Consider the following 26,201-nt stretch of genomic DNA (forward strand, 5'->3'; position numbering starts at 1 on the left):
AAAGACAAAGTTTACTTTGGTGTAAAAAACGGTTATATGTTGTTTGGAGGAAGGAAGATACATAAATAACTTTAAAAGGTTGTTTAATACTAAGCCAGTTATAGTAGTGTCCCTTATAGTCGCAAATGTTTCCCAAGAAGTTTGCTTGCATGTTTGAAATAATATCATAGGACGTTTCAAAACAGATGTTGTTTTGTACAAAAAATGTAGCATAACCTTACTGTATTCTTTGTTTTCTTGTTTTTCTAGTTTCTGGGGAAGTCTTGAATCATTCATCTAAAACTCACCTATCATACGCATTTTCTTTCAGAGTTCATTATTTAGGTGATAAAGTAAAATTGTAGCCTAGGGCCAGAAACGTACTCTTGTACACAAGTATGCAGTTTTATTTTTTTACAAATTTATCACAAAATTTTAACAAACCATCTCTCCAGATCTAACTATGTGTTGTGTCTGCCCAGTGTAAATAGCTGGGATTGGTCCACTTGTAATCAGAAGCTGAAAATTTAAGCCGACTGTGGTGTCATCTCAGTTGCCTGCATCTGAACCAAAACATTTGTACTTAAACGCGTTGCAAAACTGCATAATGTACAGGTTTATTGTGGCGCAAAGGGTCTGGTTTCACACACATTAGGGGCTAAATTTTGTGATACCAACCTGCTGCCTGTACATTATCCTGCTTATTACAACACTATTTACCTCATAAGTAAGGTAAGGAACAATAAATATTGATTTTAAGTATTTTATTTGCTTATTTTTAACAAATACAGACCTAACGTGAAGAAAACCTATTTACATCGGTTTTAAGATAAGAGGTTCAAAGGTCACAAACACGCTTTTTGGTTTAATCATTGGAAAATATAATGTCATGTGCATTATTAAAAGACATATTTATATTTAATTTTGTGTTGTATTAAACTACCTGTCAAAATGATTTGCAGCATCCGGGTTACCGTGTGTTATTAGTTTTGAGTGGTAGTTATCTGAAAAGAACAAACCTTAGAATGTGAATGGCCAAACAGAATCAAGCATTTTAGAGAATCGTGTAATAAAAGAATATTAGGCACAAATGTTTAGCCAATGTTTTTCAAGAGTGGTTTAGTTTTAATAATGCTCGGTACTCGTAAACAATCTTCAAATGACTCTACTATTAAATTGCATGTTGTTTAGGTAGCTAACTTTTAAAAAATTGTGTTGTATTCAATACATTATGACCAGGGTTGGGGAGTAACGGATTACATGTAACATGATTATGTAACTGCGATACAAAAAAAAGATTAACTGTAATCAGTTACAGTTATGTAAAAACAGTAATCAGATTACAGTTACATTTTGTAAAAAACTGATTATAATTGTTTCACTTGCTGGTGCATAGGATGCGATGTGCGCAGAGCTTGCCGCTGGGTTCAGCGCAGCCAAGATGGATACCCTGTTTGAATGCCCCTTTTCTATTGGTCGCATGTGTAATCTTCACAGAGTGCAGCGCAAAAGTTAAACTATTTTGAACTTTGACCGCTTGCGCTCACGCTTTGGTCGACGCAACAACAAACCGCCCTCGCGCGGCGCAAGCCATTGAAATAAATGTGTTTAATAGCGCAGCGCACACCGCGTCCTATGTGAAAGCCGCATCAATTTATTCTCGTTATATTGACTTTATTCTCAAAATATTACCTTTTTATTACCTCCCAAAAGTAATCAGATTACATTAATTTTATATTTTGGTGCTACGATTAAGAAGTAATTTGTTACTGCAACAGAATAAATTTTAAAGTAACTCTTTCAAGTCTGATTATGACAGAAAAAAACCTTTAAGAAGGTGTTATGTGTGACCATTAATTTAGCATAATCAATTTTAACCAGGCTTAGCTATAATGTGTATCATTGTATACAAATCTGAGTGTATGAGCAAACGGTTTATGCTAATTCCTTCTCTAGCACCACCTGTGACAATGCTTAGACAAATGCATATCTTTATTTTGTTTGACACATTTTGCAATGCACTGGCTCGTGAAATCATATATGCACCGCTGGAATTGCTGTGTTTGCATACTTGTGTACTGTGGAATATGTTTCTGGCATAGATGTGTGCAAATATGTTTTCTATTATAAAGTAAAATGGCTATTAAATAGTTTGCTCTGTTAAAGGCACTGTGTGACAATGTTGACTTTTGTCAGGGTTTGCAATCAAGCGGTTTTATTTTGTTGTTTTATATAAATGTGTGTTTTTATTATTATTTTATCAGCAACACTTATTTAGATAACCGTTGGAAGAGCGTGAAACACATCTAAATAATGACTTAAGTTAGTGAAGATAGGTTGAGGGAATATACTGTTCGCAAGTAAACACATTTGGACACACTGCATTTAACACCAGAATAAAAAAATATATGTATTAGCTCATCATAAAGTGCTCTCCGTAAGTATTGGAACAATAAAGACAAAATTGATTTGTCTTTATTTTATTTTATTTTTTGCCTATGAAGGGCACTGTATGGCATACCTCGCAAAACAAATATTTGATTATTAATATTAAGATTTTTTTTGTAATTGTATTCCTCCTTAAATAATTAGTTTTTATTTTTAGCTACTGTAAAACACTACTTTAAAGGGCTGTGTTTTTCCATTTAACAACTTTATTTTTTAGGTGTTTATTAAGAAATATATGTTGTACGTTGTGCCAACCAAGAAAGCTTAAACTAGGGATGCACAGATACAAAATCTGTGTTGATATCAATTTTCATTTACTTGAAATGACATCTACCAATACCGATAGATACCGATCGTTTTGCTTTTTACTCCTAATCTTAGAAGTGCAGAGCGTACAAACTGCAATTCTGTTGTCAGTGTCAACCAATTAAAAATAATCACACAGCATGAGTTCTGATGCTTGTGTGTCAGAGTATGTTTTTAAACCATCGGCAGATGCTTTTTATGCTTTAAAAAAAAGCTTTTATCTGCCGATACCTATTATAAGCCGATATATTGGTGCATTCCTACGTTTCTTTTTCTGAAAATTGGCACATTCACTTGTATGAGTATATTTGTACATTTAATCTAGCTTGCCTTCATCTTGATTTTTTGAGGGGTTTTTGTTTTTTGATTGTCACTTTATATAGACAATCCATTTCTTCCCTGTTTTTTTTATTGATAATGTGCCAACATGGCTAATTTATGAAAATCTGGCCAATCCTTTATTTTCTTTATTGTTTTAAACTGTTAATTTTAGGCTGTATGATGTTTATTGATGTTGATTCAAAGACTTTGTCAAGAATTGGCTGGTTGGCTTTCAAAGCACTTGGAGAGTCTTCCATTCTTTAAACGTATTTGATGGGTTTGAATGTGGAATATTGTGGAAAGCCAGATGTCGTCAGACATGAATATTTATTTGGAATGGACTGTTTTCATCTGACAAAAAACGCATACTGTATATGGTATTACAAAATCAAATGATTTAGTGTTTCTTAAATCTGCTTTGCTTTTTTAATCTGTCATTGCAACGTCTCATTTGATGCTCAGGAGGGTATAAATATTTTGTTGTAAAGAGTACGATAAGCAATATAGAAATCGTTAAGGTGAGTGTGTCTGGTGCACATTTTTAACTGTTGCAACATTAAAACTGTTTAAAAGCTGCATGATACTTCTTTTACAATCTGATTTGAATAGGAATCATATGCGTAACGTTATTGCTCAATCAAATCCTTAGACTGTTTTAAAATAGCATTAAAGAAAGCGTTTAATTGTTTACTGAGTGTACAAATAAAAAATACATAACAGTTAATACATGTACAAGGTGAACAGTGGATCACTAACGTTAATGAACATGAAAGTACAGTAACGTTAACTCACTTAATTACTGTTTTGAGCAAATAAAATTCAGATAAATAAATAACAATGCTTAGCTGTAAGAGACTTTAGTTATAAAAAACAGTCAATATGGCAGCGCGGTGGCTTTATTATTACGACAAAGTAAGATCAGTGCACTGATGCGTGACATGTTCTACATCAAAGGTCTTCAACCTTTTTCAGGCCAAGGACCCCTTAATGTATAGAGATGAGGAGCAGGGACCCCCAGTACATGTATGAAATTAGCAATGGATTACTTGCGTAACTTATGTTTGTTAACATAACATTTAAATTTTACTGAATAGATTTTAAACTAAGAACTGCTCTTCTTTTTAATCAAGTTTTTATTTTAATTATTAGCCTGTTAATGCATTTTTGTTTGATGCCTAATGAATCCTCCCCACCCGGAAAAAAATATATATTTTGAATTAACAGTTTTTAAAATATTGTACTTTTCAATTTAAAATTAAATGAGGTTCATTTAACTAAGGTCGGTAAGAGCATGTTCAAGTAAACCTATTAGTGCCAAGGGGTCTTTATAGCCACCCCTCATCTCTGTCCTGTGACAGTTTTTGGAGTATCCCTCCTCTTCCCCATCGCCTCACTCTCAGTTAGTACATCTATCCCAGGAAAAAGGGGGGGGGGGGTACTCTGAGTTTGGGCTAAAATTCCAATTACAATTGTCTGTCTGTCCCAATTGTATCAAGCCTCGAGCAAAGTTCAGGTTCCCACTGGCTCGAGCGTGCATGTCCGGTTTAGGATGAAAATGCAGCCAAAGTTTGCTCAATGCCGGAACAAACTTTAAACACGGATTCAGATTTTGAGGAAGCGCATGTTATGGACACATCGGACATCATGTCTGCATCCTCTTGCACATCGCTGGTGAAGATGGCAATCTGAGGCATAGCGCTGAAGCACTGACAGGACTCAGTGCAAGCAGTGACTTTTCACTGCCACCTGACCTATGGTCTGTTGAGGTGAATGGTAATTCATCACAAGCCATAGAGATGAAAAAGAGAGACCTCGGACTTTTTGTTGTCAATTGACAATAAGTCTAGGAGGGTGACAGGAAATTCATCCGCATCCGTAAGACTGGACATTTTAAATGACATGAAGAAACCTAATGGAACATTCACTGGTATCAACCCAAATGGTAAGAGGAAATGAGACAAATATACAAAAATAAGAGCAAAATCAATGCTATTAAGTGATTTTAGTTTTGACTTTACAAATTTTGATGATTATTAGCAGCTAAATGAATCATTCTTGTTTAATCTGTGATCAGAGATGTTTTTAATTGTTTACTTTTGCTCTTTTTTTATGTAGAATAACATGTCAAAAGTAAGAAGAAGCAGAAGGCGGCAGGTAAAATCCATAGGTTCTGCAAGAATACCTGGAAGGCTGTGAAGAAAACCTTCACCTGCCCAAGCAATAGAGTTGAGCCTATTGTAGTGGCACAAAGATCTCCATCTTATGAAAAACTGTTTGAGCCCACTGATGGTGAGTCTGTAGTTATTATTACATTATTAGTTCTGTCCAGTTTTTAAGTTTCATTTAATGTCTATTTACTATTGCTTGAAGTATTCATTTTGATTTCATCTCACTTAACCGCAACCGTCATGTCTGCTATTAGCTGTTTTGTGTTGTATTGGATTAAACATTAACGCCTGGTTTTAAAGACAAAGCTAGTCCTGGACTAAGACACATGTTTGATCTTAAAATATGCTAGTGCCTTTGATTTGTTCTCAGGATAAACACCAGTAACTAAGGCATGTTTATTAAAGAAGGCCTAGTCTTGGCTTTAGCTAAGCCTTGTCTGTGAAACCAAGCCTAAAAGAGTTTTTTAAACTCTTTGTCTCAACCAGCATTGAAATTATGCTTCATGCCTGACAATTACTGGAACTTGCAAACTCATATACAATATGGTCATGTACTTGGTGTTTGTGTTTTTCAGGAGATGTTCTGTCCTACTATACATTGAATAATATCCTGGGAAAAGGAGGATTTGGAATGGTTTGTCAGGGAACACGGATTTCTGATGGCCAATATATATATATATATATATATATATATATATTTCGTTATAACTAAATTATAACTAATATACCACTTGACTTAAATAAACAGTAAAGCCTTAATATACTAGAGAATTTTGAGTTAGGAGTTTTTAGATATTCAAGGCCTTTCAATATTTTCTCTGTTTTTCTCTGTTTTCTCTAGCCTGGCCATCCCAAACCTCTGATTACCGAAGTGGCTCTGATGCTTAAGATGAGCGAAGCTCTCTTAAGCCCAAATGTGATCAGAATGTTTGAATGGTTTGAAGACCCCAAGGATGTAACCGTGATTATGGAGTACCCTAAGCCCTGCCTAAGCTTATGGAGATATCTCTCAGAACCACTGAGTGAAAACACAGCACGCGTTTTAATGCGTCAAGCAGTACAGGGAGTGATGGACTGCATTGACCACGGCGTGTTTCACACCGACATCCATCCGGGCAACATTCTGGTCAACACGATCACACTGGAGCTCAAGTTTATTGACTTCGGTTGTGGTCAGCTGTTGACTACTGCTGGCTACGATATAAGTCAGTATAGAGGTGAGCTGACTTTTTGTGTTCCTGTAGCACATTGTTGAAACCTATCAAGGTTCGTTCATCTCTGAAAATGTCTTGCTTACAGGAGTACCAGACTACTGCGGTCTTTAACAAGCGCAGGTATCAGGCCATCCCTGTAAACGTCTGGAGTCTAGGTTTGGTTCTGTATAAAATGGTCAACGGGCGTATAAGCCGTTTGAAAACTCAAAGAAAGTCCAGTTTGTGAATCCCGACTTATCAGAAGGTGAGTGAGGAATTAGTGACAGAAACGTTTATAAATGCACACATAAATCTCTGAAAGTGTCACATGGAGTAACAAAAAGAAACAGCTGAATATTATTAAGAGTCACATCTAACACATACAGTGAGAGGTTGTAATTGTCATCGGAGGTTTCTTATAATCACGTGATGAATGCATGAAGGGTATTAATCTTATAGAAGCTATATTATTTGTCATGTATGAGTATTGTGTCACGTGGTCATGACTAACCAGCTCTCATCTTTAAAATTCTACAGAATGTCGTAGCATTATTTGTGAGTGTTTTGCTCGTAAACCAGCTAAACGGCCCACATTACAGCAGATCTTGAAACACAGCTGGTTTAATCCAGAATGAAGGCAGGCAGGGTCTTCAGTTCATCACTGCTGTCAGACATGAGGTAGCATTACAGACAGAGTAGTCACAGGTGTTGAAAGGATCGGAGATCATTGTTCAGTTTCTGTTTGAGAGCCTGATCATATTATACGTATAATGAATAGATAAATAGAAGACTGAATGAACAATTCTCTTGTTTTTTCTTCCTCAGGGCTAAATATAAATCTGCTGGACATTACACAGGACTGAGTTGACCAGACCAGACCTCATTAATCTACTCTTATTTGTTTGTTTTTTAATATTTTATTAGTTATTACTCTTATTTATTTATTTATTTATTTTTTTATATTTATTTAGTTATTATTGTAATACTTTTACATGAATTGTTTGCATTTTAGATGTCGTCTTTACAAAGACTTTTCCTGAAATAATGTAACTTTTCTGATTTAATTAAATGTATTTTCTTAAATGTCATTATTTTAATAAATCAAATACTTTTTCAAAAACTGTTTTGTTTATTTGAGTACAAATACAATAAACAAGGGTCTAACACACATATTACCCATATATTTAAAGATGTATTTTTAACAAACATTTATTACATTTAAGCATTATATTTTACATAATCAATTAAATGAAATAAAAAGGCAACATAAAGAGGCACAAGAACAATAACCAAGGCTTGATAGTTCTGACGGGAATGGTTTAGTGACCTCAGTCTGCTATTTAACCATGTTGGTCTCAACTTATATATTTTTATATGCCAACTGGCATATTTATTTATTTTTGTGGCATTAGACTTAATGGCTTTTAGACTTAGGCCTACAGATGAAAACAACCAACCCCTACTGTATTGTATGTGAAAGTCACAGCAATTTTTCTAGTTGCATCTTTAGTGATTTTGTAATGGTTTACTGTGTCCAAAGAAGTGTGTGTGCGTGCGTGCGTGTGTGCGTGCGTGCGTGCGCGTGTGTGTGTGTGTTTAAGTGTATGATTTTGCCAAAAGAGCTTGCATGCACTTAGAGTGTTTTGCAGTCAAAAGACAGTCACATTTGTTAAATACTAAAATAAGGCATTTCAGTTAATGACTACACTAGTAACCGTTTCATTGCCAGTACATTAAAATATCTTTGAAATAACTAAAAACAAGAGTCTAATAAAATTAGACTGCCAAATACCCTTGTGCTAAGTGTTTGGTATGCCCAACAGACAGAGGGCGACCTTGACTCAAAACATTTCATTTCACCTTGTGTTATCAAAGTTAGCTACAATCTTTGTCCTTTTCGAATAAAGATTGTTTTGCTTTCTTTTGTCATTCTTAGAATTGTCATGATCAACTCATATTACTGTAAAACTTTAACAATCAATACATTTGCCAATACTTTGCGTATTTTGTCATGTAAATTGAAGGAATACGTTGAATACAATAAAGATAGGACTTTATCCAATTAATAAAAGAGTTAAATATCAATTAGAAGTAATTTTATTCACTGACTCTTTACTACCCTTAAAACTAATGTGTTAAAATAACTTCCCATAATATTATGACAATTTTGTGTCTAGTTTATCTAATGTGTTGTCCTTAACTTGGTCCATATCTCTGTTATTTTTGGAACAACACATTTTGTGTTGTTTTAACACATCTTGTTGTGTCGTCCCTTTTATTTATTTGAACAAAAAATTAACACGAATATGACACATAATGTTAAATAGGATAACACAAAATAAGTGTTAAAAATTAACACATCCTTTCTTAATAGTGTACTGATTTAGGAAAAAATTACACATGAAAGTGAAACAAAGGTAAAAAAATATATATTATGGAAGTATTTTGATAAATTCTATTGAGTTTGTTTTCCTACAATGGAAGTCAATAATTATAATCAGATGTGTGCTTACCATTATTTATCTAAATATCTTATTTTGTGTTCATCAGGAAAAAAAGAAATTTTAAGGTTTAAAACAACAATAGGGTGAGTAAATGGTGACAGAATTTTTGGGTAAACTATATCCCTTTAAGAGGCCACCAAGTCTGGAAAATTGTCTGTTAGTCACTCAAAGTCTATGTTAGCTGGTTGCTAACTCAAATGTGTAAATAAATGTTGCAATTCAATTTTTTGTGTTCGACTTTTTGCGCTTCCCAGACCAAATATCGTGTAGTACCGCGAGAGTGATTCTAGAGCTATGCTGTACTGAACACAGAGTTACGTTCTCGCGGTACTTTGATGTCATATTCCGATCGGACTGCGCAGCGCGTTCATGTAGTCGAACACGCCTCTTGTAACTGTCAGTTTATTCAGTAACGCTTTTGACCAATTAGAGACACCATCTAGGCCCCCCTCTCTGACGTATTCCGTTTCAAAGCCATTGCGATTGGGCGTCTTTTATGTGATTCTGGCCAATCATAGGTACCCAGGTCACAGCAAATGAACAGGAAGAAAAGATGGCGGCGAGAAACGGAAAGAGCGGTCTGTTGGAAAAAGTAAGAAATCTTTATTGTGTCGGATTTTTTTGAGCGTCTATTGGTAATGTGCAGCGGTCTTTAGCGCACAACACTGGTGATTATTTTAAGGTTTCCTCTTGTATTTACCCAGATGTGAATGACTTTGATGTGCGCTGGCGTGTTAGGAGCCAAAACGGAAACTTGAATAAATGCATTCATATAACGTTAGTTATTTTTGCAGCTCTCGTGTGAAATCATTTTAAACTACATTGAAAAAGCACTAAACACTCTAAAATAAGTGTAAATAATTGTACAATATTGCGCACATCGTTATGATCGTCATCTTCGACCTGATGCTGAAACGTAGGCATATGGTGCATAAGAAGTGAACGTGTACATTCATAGTCCCCTAATGTCAACGCGGCATAGCATTTTTTTTAAATGTAACGTTAATTAATTTTTTTGTGTATTTTATGGCAGCACAATGCATCTAGCCTCGGTATGCAAATGTTTATAAACGAAATCTTTACTAATTCAAGACTTGCATCAATAACTGTCCATACGGCAAAATATATTTTTAAATATAATTGGAATTTATTTCCAAATATCGCAAAAATATATTAGCTGAAATTTATTTAGAAAAAAGTTTGAAAAATGTAACTTACTTTACACCAATATATTTTGTGGCCATTTTTTTGTATATTTTTAAATATGTTTGAATATATTTAAAAAAAAAATATTCACATCGAACTAGAAGAAACACTTCGGTTTTTTTTACAAACCTGTAAACATAACAGGTCTGAGAAGGTTCAAATGAAATATATTTTTAACTGCATAAATATTATATTTTATACATACATATATAATAATCTCTTATATTTTGTCCAGGAAAAATATATTTTTTCTGTATCGGTTTTAAAATTAGAAATGTATTTATTGCCCCTAAAATAAATTTTGAAATATATGTTAATATATGAAGGTTAAAACTAAATATATTTTCAAATTGAAAAATAATTTTAACTAAGCTTCCCTTTCTACGAAATGTATTTAGCATATATTAAATACAAATTTTTCGCCAGTGAAATTTATTTTTTGCCATATGGCTGGCTATAACAAATACAGTTGACTCTCACGAAAAACTATGTGGACAGAACAGAGCAGTGGCGGCCGGTGACTGACTTCTCTTCCGAGGGGTGTGCGAATTCAAAAGGGTTTATGAAAAAAGATACGCTCATGTTCACAACATACTCGCAAGACATTAATTTCACACTAAACTCTGATTAAGTGAGTATTTGTGCACAAGTTAGCGTCACTTTTATCGTAAACCCTTTCAAAGTGTCTGCAGCAGGCATGTTTTTTGACGTGATGCTTGGTGCACATAGGTTCACATGATGCGCCAAACACATATTTTGACATGACGAGCCACACACATGAAGGGTTAAATGTATGTTTGCACCGTGCCCCCTTGAAAAAGAAGTCATCGGCCGCCACTGGAACAGAGTATAATGTTCTTGTTATTCCTCTTTTTTTTGTACAACTGTATTTCTGTTGTCTGTAGGCTATGTCATTCTAATTTTTTTGTTAGATTATTATATTTGTCAAGAGATCTGCATGTCATGTTTTCGTCTATGATTTCAGTGGAGGATTGATGAAAAGCCTGTGAAGATTGACAAATGGGATGGTGCCGCTGTGAAGAACTCTTTAGATGATGCAGCCAAGAAGGTATATTTTTAAAGCGCTACTAAACTGTGGTTGAAAAGCAAAGCGAGCCGAGTGCTATAAAAGGTTGCACTTGACCCCGCTCTCTGGGATTATTTGGCATCTTTGCCCATCTGCTTTTGGTTCTTGTTGTCACAAAATGTGATAAAAAACCACATACATCTGATTGTTTTGCATGTATTAATCGGTAGTTTTGGACTGTTTTTATTATCTATTATTGATCATCTCTCTTTTTCTATCCTAGGTTCTGATTGAAAAATACGGCTATGCTGAAAACTTCAACTTAGTTGATGGACGTCTGTTCATTTGCACAATCTCCTGCCTTTTCGCCATTGTAGCTTTAATTTGGGATTACCTTCACCCATTCCCTGAGTCCAAACCAGTGCTGGCGTGCTGTGTCATTTCATATCCTTTGTTTAGCAAACTGACTTTAAAATGCCTGATTTAAGTCCATACTCCGTGGCCTGGTTTCACAAAAAAGGCTTCGCTAAACATGCCTTACTGATGTGTATCTTAAGTCAAATCAAAGGCACTGGCATATTTTAAGATCTGTCAGTGCAAGTTATTTTTTAGTTGAGACAGCTCAACATGTTTTAGTCTAGGACTCCACTTTCATAAAAATAAAATCCTGATAATTTATTCACCTCCATGTCATCCAGAATGTTAATGTCATTCTTTGTTCAGTCGAGAGTTTTTTGAGGGAAAACTTTTCAGGATTTTTCTCCATATAGTGGACTTTAGTGGACCTCAACAGTTTACAGTTTCAATGCAGCTTAAAAGGACTCTACACGATCCTAACTGAGGCATAAGGGTCTTATCTAGCAAAACGACCATCATTTTCACCAAATAATTACTTTTAAACCACAACATCTCTTCTTGCATTAACCGGCGTAACCTTACCTATTATGCAATCATGTGGAAAGGTCACGCATGAGGTATGTGAAACTACCGCCGCCAGTGTTTACAAGTGTGGAGAAAGAGGAGCGTTCAGACATTGTTGTATGTGGAATGATACTAATTCATTTCTTTGTGTCAGTTTGTTGTTTAAAATGGTCTGGTAGTGTGCGTTTCACATATGTGACCTTTCAATGTGATTACATAATACGCACTGGCGCATCACACTGCTAGTGCGAGGCGAGAAGTTGTGGTTTAAAGGTACAGGTCATTTTGCGAAAATGCTGTTTGTTTGCCTAGATAAGACCTTTTATGCCTCGGATGGGATTGTTTAGAGACCATTGAAACTGTAAACTGTTGAAGTCCACTATATGGAGAAAAATGCTGCAGTGTTTTGCTCAAAAAACTTAATTTCTTCTCAACTGAACAAAGAAAGACATAAACATCTTGGATAACATGAGGGTAAGTAAATTATCAGATTTGTTTATGGAAGTGGAATATTCCTTTAAGCCTTGTCTGTGAAACCAGGGGATAGATTCATAAAGTAAATTTCACTTACTTAGTAAGTTCATAGTTCTTAACAGTGTAACACATATTTCATAATGATGGGCATTCTGACCTTGTACACCTCTTACCAAGAGAAGAACATCTTCCTGGTAGCCATGCAGAAGGACCCAGCGGGCATGGACCCAGATCACCTGTGGCGGCTCTCCTCTAGTCTTAAAAGGTGATTATTATAGGTTATATATGTGACCTGATCCAGCAAAATGAATCGCAGTGACCCAAATTTCAAAATAGAGATTTTGGTATCACTGCAAAGAGGAGATAAGCTTTCAAATGTTATCCTAGTCAAAGACATACCTTGAATGGACATTTATAGTAAGGTTTTCTGCCCTCTTTTTCCCTTTTTTTGTAGTTTTTTGTAATCCATTGGATTTTTAAAGGGATAAACTATTTTACACCTTAATTTGACCAAAGAAATTAACATAAATGCTATTACAGTAAACCTCAAATTATTGTAAAGTATTTATTTGAATACATATTTTAAAAGTCACTTTTACAAAGATTTACTAAAATTTTCTAATTTTAGTAAATCTTTGTAAAAGTGACTTTTAAAATATTTTTGCTAGGGATAGAAAGTGTGTGCGTGCGTGCGTGCGTGCGTGTGTGCGCGCGTGTGTGTGTGTGTGTGTGTGTGTGTGTGTGTGTGTGCGCATATGTGTTTCAGATCCAAATAAAAGCAAATGTAATGTGCGTGTGTATGTGTGCTTGCGTGATGGACTAACTAATATTATTAATTTGATGAGTGTGTACTAATAATATGATTTTTGTCCAGTAGATTCGATGACCAGTACACGTTAAGAGTGTCCTTTACAGACGGGAAAACTAAGAAGACGAGGGAGATGGAGATAACGAAGTCAGTCGCGGCGTTCTTCGATGACAATGGAACGCTGGTGATGGACCTATATGAAAAATGCGTCTCAAGGCTTCATGACACGTTGGCCACAGAGAAGAAAACAAAGTAGCGTTTGGTGGAAACTGGCGACGGCTGCCTGCACCGATTCAGCGCACAGAGTATCCGTGGCTGTAGTGGGACAAAACTCAGATGTTATTCAGGCTTTTGTGTCGTAACATTGCTGTAACATTGCAAACGGTCAGCACAGCGTGTTTTTTATTGCTTATGTTTGTGAACTGGTCCTTTTTTTACTTTATCAATTTATACAGTTTGATGCTCTTAAGGATAAGTAGACTATATATATGTATTGAAACAGTGTTCATCAGTATATTTTAGAGCAGGTACCACTTGCTTTTAGATATTCAGACAATAGTTATCATCAATCTACATGTTCACCCCAACTAACTTTTCACGCATTTTTGCCCAAAAGCCTTATTTAAACATCTTTTCAGTCCAACCATTTTGCGCTTTTGTATTCCTTTGAATTTGTGTTGTTATAGCTTTAAAGGGACTGAATCCATCTGTCGTGCTGCCCCTTCGCTGCTTTGATACTGATGTTCAAGCTTGAACCAAGGATAATTGTTTGATGTTTCTTTGTTAGAAGGTTGAAAATGGATAAAGTCTTGACCTGTTTTTACATTTAGCAGAGAATAGTTCTGGATTCCACGTGTTTATCTTAGTCAACAAATAATTTTCAAGTAGACTTAATTATTTCGGTAAGGTTATAACTGCCCATGTGGATACAGTTTTATTCTCCATATTGTGAAAAATAGGCCTAATGCGCCGCTCCATGGAGAAGAGACGGTTTTTGTGTAATAATTTTCAGCTTCTGCTATCTGTATTCTTGTGCCTGTTTTTCTCAAACATAAAATTTACAAATAAAGTGACAAGGCATTTTTAAACGTTGTCTGCCTTTATTTCAGTATGTTTTAATAGATGTGTTTAATACTTCCTTGCAGTGCTAGCCTACATTATTTTGAGACTAAGATCTATTTTCTGAAAATGCCTAAAATATTTATGTTTATGTGAACTTAATGACAAACTGATTAAGCAAAATGTAATTTTGTATCGTGTATAGCATTCCTCTTAACATATATTGTGAGACAGGTATTTAGTGGATAGTTATTTTAGGTAGACTTTGCAGATAAAACTTTTTTTAAAATAGTTGTTTCATACATTGCCTGCGGTTGTCCCACTAAAAAAAACTTTCATGCGTATGCCTGTTATCCTGTTTGGTTTACTGAAAACAAAAGTATTGTTTGATTTGTGTTATGTCATCAGATGTTTACATGACACCTTCATATGGATATATTGTAATATAACTTCTATGATCATTAAATTGATTGTTTTAATGGGTTCTCTTATTAAAATACTGACATGTTAGGTCATTGCAAAAAAAATCAAATGAAACAAAAAGTGACATTTACAAACAGTAATATAACAAAATATTTAGTTTGATTCACTTCTCTAAGTGGCACACCTGAAATTAAAAACATTGGTAATCTTTCAGTGATCAATTGCCATAGGCTTTGTGACATTAGTTAAACTTTTAGTCATTCATATGCCAGAAGTTGAAGACTTGTGTATACAGATCTGTGGAGGTTTGCGCTATCATTTTTCGTTTGATTTGAACAGGCCTAACAAATTGGCCATTAAAATGTTGATGTGTGATTTCTTTATATTTCATAGACCAACATATGACAGTGGTCTTATACTTTATAATGAAATGTAAATTTTTACCCAATGAATTATTTTCATTTAATCTGACACAGCAATAACATTCATAAGAGGAACTCTCTGTGTATGTCTTTAAATGTGTATTTTTGTATTTAATTAAATAAACCATAAAACACAAAACAATGACCAAACATTTGAAGAATATCAAGCTTATGATTGCTCTGTTATGAGATCTACTGTGTGGGTCAGACAACTGTAGTTATTCTGTGCAGGTCGTACCACGGCTGCCGAAACTGAGCTTTATTGACACCAACGATCCAATTAGAGCCAATAACCAACATTCATATAATACAGCTATACAGAGACCTGATAAAAAATGTACCAATCGTAGAAATAAAGGCACAGTCCAACTACATATTAGCCAGCCATTCCACATAATGATATCCCACTGAATGTTTTTGTGTCTGATTTCTAATTATAGGTGAAGGTTTAACTGAGAAGGTTTCCAGTAGCTATGCAAACTGTTGGTAACATTCACCAGCATAAGTAATTCCTATGCTAATGTTTGTAAATCATCACAGCGTTATATAGGAGGTTATCAGTCAAATGGTCTTCATAAGCAAGCGTTTCTCCATAATGGTTAAAATCGCAAAGCACAGCACCTACAATAAAAAAAAGAAACAATTGGTTAAGTTTTGCTGAATTCATTGCTATATAACCTCACTCAATGATTCACAAACTTACTTTAACATTTATAAAAATCGCTTTACGGGAATATTTTGAGTTAAAATTAAGCTCTGTCAACATCACTGTAGAAATAACAATATTACAGATGTTTGATCAAAGTTAACATGAACATTAAACATGAATAAGTCTTTATCTTTACAGAATTTTTTTTAAATAACAGCCTCATGCAAAGCATTGAAACAAAATCTGAAGGAAATAACAGAAAAAGGTTGATGAGGATTTTTGGTTCCCAGAATGCTTTGCATAAGGCTGTTATTTCATAGTTTTATTTTGTAAAGATAAAGACTTGTTAATGTTTAATGTTCATTTAACAGTAAATAACATACATTTAAATCTACAGTAAACTGCAGAACTACAGCTAATTTTTTTACAGTGATCCTTTGGGGCAATAAATGTCACTGTGATGATACCCTTTCAAAAAGTCCTAATATATTTAAACCATAGATACAGATGTACCTTGAAATACCAATATGTACCTTTGTGGTACTAGGTACTTTTTGTAAGGGTACCACCCCAGTAACAGCTCTTTTATAGCTCATTGTTATATATATCTTCCAATCTATATGTGTTCATATTATTTACAAGATAATTCAACAACACAATAATTCAAAAACATAAATGTAATTCATAAGATCTGAAGAGCACCTGTATCTTCGAGGGCATCCATGATAACCGACCGTATGCTCTTGTGCATAGCAGTGCTTCCTGCACAGACCTCGAGATCCACAAGTCCATCCCTGTATTTCTGTGTCATAAGCTGTAAGGAATAGATCACAACTATATTAAAACATAACCTTATCTGGTGTGGTAGCACACATAGTAAACTATAGCTATAATCTGAAGGCATTCAAATGACCGTGTATCTTGTACCTTTTCCAGCTGTCAGCAGCAGTAGAGTGATAACAAGCAGTCTCAGGGCTCTCATGTTTGTTTTTATATTGTACTTCAATGTATCTGTGGCTTTGCGGCTGACCCGTCCACACATTTATATTGTACTACAGCCCGCCAGAGAGGAGGGGTGGGTGGATGTGGGCTTAGTCAATGCTACTGTAAATAACATTGCTGTCATACCATTAGCTATCCATAATGTTATATAATGTTTACTCTAGTGCTGTGGTATTGAAATCCAGTCCTGGAGTGGCACTGGCCTGCACATTTTGTGTGTTTCTTCAATCTGACACGGTTCTGTTCAATGAGATCTATAACAATGAGCCGATGATTTAAGTTAGGAGTGTTAAATAAGAGAGACAGACATAACGTGCAGCGCATATGATAGACAGTCTATACTCATGTTTTCTATTTTTGATAAGGGAAATACACACGTGTTACGGATGTGACTAAATAGGCCAGTTTTTGGGAGACAACATATTTTATTTTAAATGCACAAACCAGAAGGCATAATACCCAACAAACAAGGGACAGCTTCTCAGAAAAAAGTTGTCCCTTTGGTTGTACCTTTTCGAAAAGTACACTTTTGTACCTAAAAAGTGCATATTGGTACCTCAAAGGCACACATTGCTACATTAGGGGTAAATAATGGTATTAGTACCTTTTTCTGAGAGTGAAGAACAAATAATATTTATTTTATTTTCGTGTGCGTCTATTTATGAGAAGGAAATAATATTATAGATGGGACAACTCTGAAAGCTGAACTTAGTACTTACTATATTAAAATATATATTTTTTAAACATAAAGAGAGACTTTGCATTGGTATCAGATTTCAGTATGGTTTAAACATTTGCTAAAAACTTGCTTATTGCTCATATGTATTGTGTGAATGTAATTAATGTATACTGGTGTGTGTGTGTGTGTGTGTGTGTGTGTGCCTGGTAATTATCACGTTGTGGGGACCAATTGTCCCCACAAAGATAGGAATACCAGTGTTTTTGTGACCTTGTGGGGACATTTTGATGTCCCCATGAGGAAAGACACTTATAAATCAAACAAGATGATGTTTATTGAAAATCTAAGGTACAAGAAAGGTTTTTGTGAGGGTTGGGGTTAGGGAATGGGGCAGGTAAGGGGAATAGAATATACAGTTTGTATGGTATAAAATGCATTACGTCTATGAAATGTCCCCACAAAACATGGAAACCGGAATGTGTGTGTGTGTGTGTGTGTGTGTGTGTGTGTGTGTGTGTGTGTGTGTGTGTGTGTGTGTGTGTGTGTGTGTGTGTGTGTGTGTGTGTGTGTGTGTGTGTGTACCTGGTAATTATCACGTTGTGGGGACCAATTGTCCCCACAAAGATAGGAATACCAGTGTTTTTGTGACCTTGTGGGGACATTTTGATGTCCCCATGAGGAAAGACACTTATAAATCAAACAAGATGATGTTTATTGAAAATCTAAGGTACAAGAAAGGTTTTTGTGAGGGTTGGGGTTAGGGAATGGGGCAGGTAAGGGGAATAGAATATACAGTTTGTATGGTATAAAATGCATTACGTCTATGAAATGTCCCCACAAAACATGGAAAACGGAATGTGTGTGTGTGTGTGTGTGTGTGTGTGTGTGTGTGTGTGTGTGTGTGTGTGTGTGTGTGTGTGTGTGTGTGTGTGTGTGTGTGTGTGCAGTTGGATGGGTGGGTGCAGAATCCTGGTCACAAGGTTTTGCATGTGAGCTGCATTGCCAGTGGTGTGGGTCATGATTGTAAGTTTTTGCTGACAAAGTACCTGGCATGAAGGTTGCACAATTACATGTTTATAGTGAGTTTAAACTGCAGAAACACGTCAATGAGTGTTAATTCAGGTCATTCTGAACATAATAGTGGAACAAAACAAAAATAAAATGAAGCTTTTTAGGATGTTCACACTACAACAATAATCATATCGCACTGGTGGGGTGGAAATATGAGAATATATCAGAATAGTGATTCCTTTTAAAAGGCATAAAGAAATAAAAACAAAGAATAATTCATTCATATTCACAAAATGCCATTTTCATGTGCATTTGAAAACGCCATTTCATTTCACATGGGGTCTGCTGTATTGTTTTGTGGGGCCATTCCATAGACGTAATGCATTTTATACTGTACAAACTGTATATTCTATTCCCTTCCCCTAACCCAAACCCTAACCCCAACCATCACAAAACTTTATGTTACTTCACATCCTCAAGAAACATCATTCTGTTTGATTTTTAAGCATGTTTCCTCATGGGGACCTCAAAATGTCCCCACAAGGTCACAAAAATACTGGTATTCCTATCTTTGTGGGGACAATTGGTCATTGTCATTGCACATTTGATGTCTTTTCTTATAAAAAATAATAATGGTAATAAAATAGGTAACATCAACTTGTTACATGGTTGTGGCTAGAAGAGATACAGCACGGCCAAAATCGTGTGAAATCTTGCTGGATGAGCGCTGTTTTTATCCTAATCGTAGCCTCAAACCTAACCCTAAACCCAACATCTCACAAGATTTGGCCGTAGCCAAAACCATGTTACACAAAATAGTAATAAATATGAATAAACAAGGGTTCTGTATAATTTGATGTTGTCATAATTGTCTCATCCTTATGTTGTTTTAAACTTGTATGAATATTTTGATGAATGATAGTAAACACACAGCTGATTGTAACCATTGAAATCCATGGAGAAAAATGCGGGTAAACTATCCATTTAAAATGTTAGTTTCAACGAGCAACCACTAGAGGGGGTGCGGTCCGCGTTTTTCTCAGTTAACTTTTCAAAACATTTTCTATAGACTTTGTGAATGTAAAGGGAATTGATAAATTGTTCTCACGCGACTTTTGTTTTTCTCTGTTGAAGGGGGATTAACTATAAAAAAGTTTGAGTTGAGGTTTTTTTTGTGCAAATTTAAAGATGATTCGAGAAATGCTAAAAAGCAAACGAGAAAAACTGTAAATCTGAGTTGAAATCAGTAGCCTATATTTCAGTCAATTCAGTGTATTGTGTTTGACTCATGCCCAGCTGTACAGTGAACACATTAGTTAGTAGATGAATAAAGTCACCTCAAGATCACACAGGTGATTTCTACTGGTGTAGTTTATCACAACAGCTGGATATGTTTGACAGTTAGTTCATCACTCATTTTACTGTATTTTGTCTATTGTTTTATATTGTCCATTGTGAAGGCTGGCTTTTTATAGTAAATGTATGGGTTACCGTGGTTAGTTGGGGGATTGTTTATCGTAAGGGGAATAATTAACCTAACAAATTACGGTTTGATGTCATATGCCGATCCGCCTGCGCAGCGCGCTGAACAGTCAGTGACGTCACCCTCTAAACACCGTGCGCAGGTAGCTCGCGCCTCGTTTGTAAACAATAATACAGCCGAGAAGAGTGCGTGCGAATCGGAGGACGAACAGATGCACAAGACCCCACTGCATTGGCCAAAATTTGGATTTAGTCGCAGCGCATTTTAAAGGAATGGCATGTCTTATGGCAGCCTTTTCAGTCAACAATACTGCAGTGACCAACTCCATCATAATGGTAAGATTACGCTTTATTTCTTTGACATTTCTTTGAAATAAGTATATAATAAATATAAAGAAATAAATGTTGGTTTTATGTTTTTTGACTTGATTTTCTCCACTGGGAATTAATTAGATTGTGAATAGTTCTTTCCATATAACAGGTGGTTGGAAAGGAAGGAACAAAAAGTAATAAATCTAGATTGTTTCATATTTTATTATTATATTAAATATAGTGTAGTAATATAGCTGCTAAATTTATATATATATTAAGTTAAATAATAATAAAAGTAAAAATAGCTGAGCAACAATGTCCAACTGAACTAGAGTAACCCCATCATGACTTTATAACATATTAATAAATAGGCCTAGCTATATTTGTCAACACCCATCTGACGTTACTGTAATAATAAAGATTATTACCTTTTGTATTACTGGGAATGAATGTTAAATCTTTTAAATTTACAGTAACGCCTCTACAAGTTTTACTGAAATTATGAACAGTTCACTGGTGATGAAGACATTTCCCTTTAAAAACATAATAAGAAAAGCACAATAAACGCATTGAACTGATATTTGGGCATAAGTGTTTCCCTGAGCTAAGAATGAGCTTTGTCCGATAGTAACCCCATCAGTCCTCTGTGGGTACAGTGACAGGGATTAGATCGCTCTTTAAATTTAGCATGCAGTTCTAATGATGAAGTTTTACTATAGGTTACCTATACATGCATTGTAATCTTGTGTTTATTTAAATTAACCAGCATTTATTGACTGTATGGGATTGCCTTGCAGAAACATACTGTATGTACCATAGCAATTTTTTGTTATCGTTCATTGTATAATTTTATTTTGAGAGATGTTTGATATGAAGATACAGTAGTTATATTATTTTAATACAACCAACCACATGGATATGAATAACAATTGAATGACAAAGCCACTTACAACAGCCACTGAAACTAATTTTAGAGCCACCCCTACAGGAAAAGGAAGATGTATGAAATGTCATCTGTTTTTTTTTCTAGAATACAAATGGACCTCCTGATCTTATGTTAGACCCTAGAAGTGTTTGTGTGTCTGTTGATGAAGTGATATCCAGTCACTGTGCCAGTCAGCAGATGCCTTTATTGCATGGACACATGAAAAAAGTAGAAAACAATCTGACAGAAGCCCAGCGATTTTCGTATCTTCCCCGCAGACCAGCAGTTAACATTGAATTCAAAGATCTCTCATACTCCGTTCCTGAGGGACCATGGTGGAGAAAGAAAGGTAATGTGTGACATTTAAGCTTTAAAGGGCCTTCAAGTTAACTAGTAAACAAGATAAAATTGGTAGGCAACTATTAAATAAAGACACATGGTCACAAAATTGGAGGCTTTATCTGTATTTACACCAGTTTGAATATAATTTTGGCATGCAACAATATTTTTTCAATCTTCTGAAGTACTATGGAAGTTCAGGGTGTGACATAAACATTGAATGGAGCCTGAGGTTTGCAAAGGCGGATGAGGTTGTGTGTTTGGCCTCTGTATGCTTCTATATGCACATGGTCATCCAAAAGATAATAATATTTCAATTCGAATTCCTAACGAATTGCATGCATTAGCTTAAAGGTATAAAGAAACGTATGGTTAAAATGCTTTTTTTCTTGGACCATAACAGTTGTTGCCATTTCTTTTGAAATAGTTTGTGCATGAAACATTTAAAAAAATTCAACTTTTTGTTTTGCTTACTTCAGAGACATCTACTTGTTTCTATTGTAAATAAGCTGTAGAAATGATTGGATACCTTCTTGTATGTACTTTCATTTTAATACAGAAGTATTATGAGACATGTAGACTATACATACTGTAGGTAGGTTTGCTATTTTAACTTTTACCGTAGAGAGTTGTTTTTCTGATGAGAAGCAATATTAGGGTTACCATCTGGATCTTAACATCCTTTAGTTTACTGGCAACAACAAACATCTAGAAGCAGCTTTGTCATTAAATCCTCGGCCGCTGATCCTGTTAAGTTTACTTTTTGTTAATGTCTGTCTTCGTTTATTTGAATAACTATGAGTAAATTTGCAAAAACGTCTATTAAAATAAAGTGGGACCAGGGAAATTTGGACAGTTTGTCTCAGTATTTCTACTCCCAAAAAACATTTTAGCAACTACTTTAATTGTTCACAGAAAAATGTAAATTCTGTCATCATTTACACACCCTCATTTTGTTCAAAACCTTTATAAAGGTTTTTTGTTCTGCTGAAAACAAAAGAAGATATTTTAAAGAATGTTTGCAACCAAGCAGATCTAGGCGCCATTGCCTACAAAGTAAGAAAAATAATACAATAGAAGTGAATGGTGCCCCACATCTGTTTGGCTATTAACATATTCCTTAATATCTTTATTTGTGGTCAGCAGAACAAATACATTTATACAAGTTTATAACAAAATGAGAGTGAGAAAGGTTTGACAGAATTTTTACTTTTCGGTGAACTGTACCTTTAAAGGTAAAATGCATTACTAGCATCACCAAACAGAATAGATGGGTAGTTTTCCCCTAAACATATAACATTGGTTAATCCAATCCTGTCAGGTTAGTCAGAATGCTTAAAGGAAGTGTAATGTTTTAATAATGCATTGTTTAATTTGAACCTTTTATGTGCATTTCAATTCTGTAACATGATATTTCTTATATATAAAACAAGTTATACAATAAGAAAAAGCATAGGGGTGTGACTTGATTTTCTCCACTGGGAATTAATTAGATTGTGAATAGTTCTTTCCATATAACAGGTGTTTGGAAAGGAAGGGTTATAAAGGGAAAAGGCTAGGTGACATCAGCTGAAATGTCGTATGATGAAAGTTTGGAAATAAATAATCAGGTCAAGCTCACATTACTGTGGGATAGCGTTTTTTTAATCTTTATGACGAAACATACAATAATGAATTGTTAACAACAGAGACAAGGTCACACTGGGTACAGGGTATATAGGATTGTGTACATACATGTGTTTACATTATATTTAAAGTATCTTAAGACTTTCTTGACCCTGAACTTACCCCTAACCCTACAACAGGTTTGAATGCACTCAATAATTCTGATGTAGCAATGCTTTTGTCTTATGTAGCCTTTTTAACAGTAGTTAAAGACACCAAATATAAAGTGGGACCAAAAGATGTATAAAGAAACGAAAACAGGCATTGTTTTACCAAAAAACAATAGGGATTGATGGATAATTTTGATTTCTGTATCTCTTATTGAATGTAATTTAGCCTTTGGGCTGCCTAAAAATGGTTGTAATCCACACTTACAGAAAAGAGAGTTAGACAGCAGCCCAGTTCCACTCACATAGCTCAGCCGGTTACTATCGGTCAATAAACTCCAGTAACCTCTTTGCTTAGAGAGGCGGGCGGTTAGCTGGAACAAGATGCTACTGTCAGCTGTGCCCTTGTGAAGATGAGGCTGCTAAAGAAGGATGCTTGTGGAAGATGCATATTAAGTCAGATGATCAACTTATTAATGCTCTTCTTCTCCGTCCCTGCGATAGACACACGCAGTCACACACAGTCAGGCATATGTGGTTTACGAGGACATATCCACAGACACAATGTTTTTTATTCTGTACAAACTGTTTATTCTATTCTCCTACTCCAGTCCATAACACCAACCATCACAAAAACCTGTTGGCAGTCTTAAACCGATTAAAAACTACCATATAGTATGTTTTTTAAGCCATTCAGTTTATTGCATTATAATCATGTCATTGAACATCCCTGTAAACCACATATACCAACCCACACACACAAAACAATAAACTTTTAAGGTATTTATAAGGCAAAATAGTTTGGTAAAACCACCGTGTATTAGGAATTTTGTGTTTTATTCAAATATACAATAAGTAAGGGATAATGTAAAGGCAGCTGGTTGTTATCGCAGAAATAAGCCCCGACAGGACCCAATGTGATGTAGAACATTAAATATTGATTTTAAATATTCGATTTGCTCATTTTTAACGAATGCAGACCTTCCACGAGGAAAACCTCTTTACGTTCTGTTTTAAAGGTGCCGTAGAATGTAAAACAGTATTTATTCAGGCATAGAGAGCTCTGTATATGGTAATAACATTGTGAGCCTCAAACACGATTGTTTTCTACTACTTATGTTAACCTTGTGCACACAAAAAAACGCTGGATAACAGACCAATCTTAACATGACAGAAACTTTAATGTTATAGTCGAGATAGGGTTGTGCCGATAGACGATAGTATCGTGTAACAAAATCGTCAGACATATGCCAATAGTGGGCTTTCAGAATGATAGTTGGCGATAGTTATTAATATTATCTTCATAATTTTGCATTAAAATGCATATTGCATGCTTTTCCTCGCATTAAAGGGTTTTGGGCTTTAATTTGGTGAGAGAGCTTGTAATGCATGCAAATTCCTTCTCGCACGCACGTGGACTCAATGCACGCGTCTTGGACTCTTGGTTGGACCTGAATGTGCACGGCATGGACTCCTTCTAGTACCTAAACTTGTAATACGCGTGGCTCTGACATTTCCTTGCACTAGAGAGGTTGTTACAGTAGGTGCATAGAGGGTTAAAACCAGCGAGTTTGTGTAATGCAGGACATTTTAGAGCACCTGGAGTTAATGACGCGGATGGACTAACGGCATCAGTTTTAAGAAGGCTGCGGTTATGACAGTGTTGCCCTTGCTTCTTTTTTGTCCACCAATCAAGTGACTTGTCATAAATAAGTAAAAAATTAACAAATAAATAAATGAATAAACTACTGCACCGCCCCCCGATACTATCGTGTATCGGCGATCTCACAGGCTGACGATAGGACGATCACAAAATGGGTCATATCGCCCAACACTAAGTCGAGATGTATGCCCTCAACATTAAATTACACATTAAATTAATTACAATGTTATTACAATGCTAAAAACAAAGTTGTGACTGCTGAGTTAGTGCTGTATGATGAATATTTTGAATTGTACATATGTATGTATTGATCATATAAGCTTCATTTACTGTTGAAAACATTTTAATGCATACGTCTAAAAATAATTTTTACAAAGTTCAAAGAACAAAGAGTTTAGCTTTAAATAGCATTTAAAAGCCCTTACAGATCTGGCACAGCCTTAGGTAACCTCCAGCATGGGTAAAAACATTACAGACACTAATGTTTCAGCACAACTTGGGAACTACTGAAACACGGAAAAGGCCAAATTGGACCCTCCTTCTAATATCGTTCAAGTGGGAATGTGATATATGTCTATATCAGCACGGATGCGATTAGGCCACAGACATGCTGATACCTATGGTCTACCTATACTTATGGTATACCTTTAGTTCTCTCTCTCTCTCTCTCTCTCTCTCTCTCTCTCTCTCTCTCTCTATTTTTTCTCTCTCTCTTTACGCATTATGTAGACACTTCATTGCCTTTATTTGCTAATCAATTACGTGTCACCTAGGGACTTTAAAAATAGTGCAATGCACCTGCCTATGCTGCTGGGGTTACTATAGTGCACACATTTAGGAGAAGCCCTTTACTATAACTGGACACAGAAGGTCAGAGGTATTTGTGTATTGCTCTCAGGGATTGTAAATGCAAATCCAATTAAGATGGCAGCCACTGCTATCAACTGGATTAGCATCTCATCCACTAAATAAATAACAGGTTACAATCGGTCATCCTATAGCTGTACTGGATGACATGATAATCAGTGATGGGCAGTAACGCGTTAGAAGTAACGCGTTACTGTAATCCGATTACTTTTTTCAAGTAACGAGTAAAGTAAGGGATTAC

The 26,201-nt window shown here is 35.3% G+C and overlaps 3 protein-coding genes across 4 annotated transcripts in view; 2 read left to right on the top strand and 1 right to left on the bottom strand.

The window, feature by feature from the left end:
- Nucleotides 1-9,384: 9,384 nt before the first annotated feature.
- On the top strand, nucleotides 9,385-14,443 carry spcs2 (signal peptidase complex subunit 2). Of its 2 annotated transcripts, none has more exons than XM_065242951.2 (5): nucleotides 9,385-9,511; nucleotides 11,111-11,194; nucleotides 11,436-11,595; nucleotides 12,677-12,812; nucleotides 13,422-14,443. In XM_065242951.2, the coding sequence occupies exons 1-5, from the start codon at nucleotides 9,473-9,475 to the stop codon at nucleotides 13,609-13,611; spliced, it is 609 nt and encodes a 202-aa protein (XP_065099023.1). In that variant the 5' UTR covers nucleotides 9,385-9,472; the 3' UTR covers nucleotides 13,612-14,443. The 2 variants fall into 2 exon arrangements, with proteins under 2 accessions (XP_065099023.1, XP_065099025.1); XM_065242953.2 differs by having other exon boundaries at nucleotides 9,390-9,511; nucleotides 13,425-14,443.
- On the bottom strand, nucleotides 14,131-16,980 carry defbl3 (defensin, beta-like 3). Its single transcript, XM_073815631.1, has 3 exons — nucleotides 16,836-16,980; nucleotides 16,611-16,722; nucleotides 14,131-15,880 (listed from the first exon to the last, which is right to left on the bottom strand). The coding sequence occupies exons 1-3, from the start codon at nucleotides 16,948-16,950 to the stop codon at nucleotides 15,859-15,861; spliced, it is 249 nt and encodes an 82-aa protein (XP_073671732.1). The 5' UTR covers nucleotides 16,951-16,980; the 3' UTR covers nucleotides 14,131-15,858.
- Nucleotides 16,981-20,267: 3,287 nt separating this feature from the next.
- Nucleotides 20,268-26,201, top strand: part of abcg1 (ATP-binding cassette, sub-family G (WHITE), member 1) — a 29,876-nt gene continuing 23,942 nt past the window's right edge. The window contains exons 1-2 of the mRNA XM_065281848.2: nucleotides 20,268-20,418; nucleotides 21,425-21,668. Of these exons, the coding sequence (XP_065137920.1) occupies nucleotides 20,356-20,418; nucleotides 21,425-21,668 (307 nt within the window). The 5' untranslated portion in view covers nucleotides 20,268-20,355. The remainder of the gene's footprint in view (nucleotides 20,419-21,424; nucleotides 21,669-26,201) is intronic.

The sequence above is a fragment of the Paramisgurnus dabryanus genome, chromosome 8 (genome assembly GCF_030506205.2).
Source record: "Paramisgurnus dabryanus chromosome 8, PD_genome_1.1, whole genome shotgun sequence".
NCBI lineage: Eukaryota > Metazoa > Chordata > Actinopteri > Cypriniformes > Cobitidae > Paramisgurnus > Paramisgurnus dabryanus.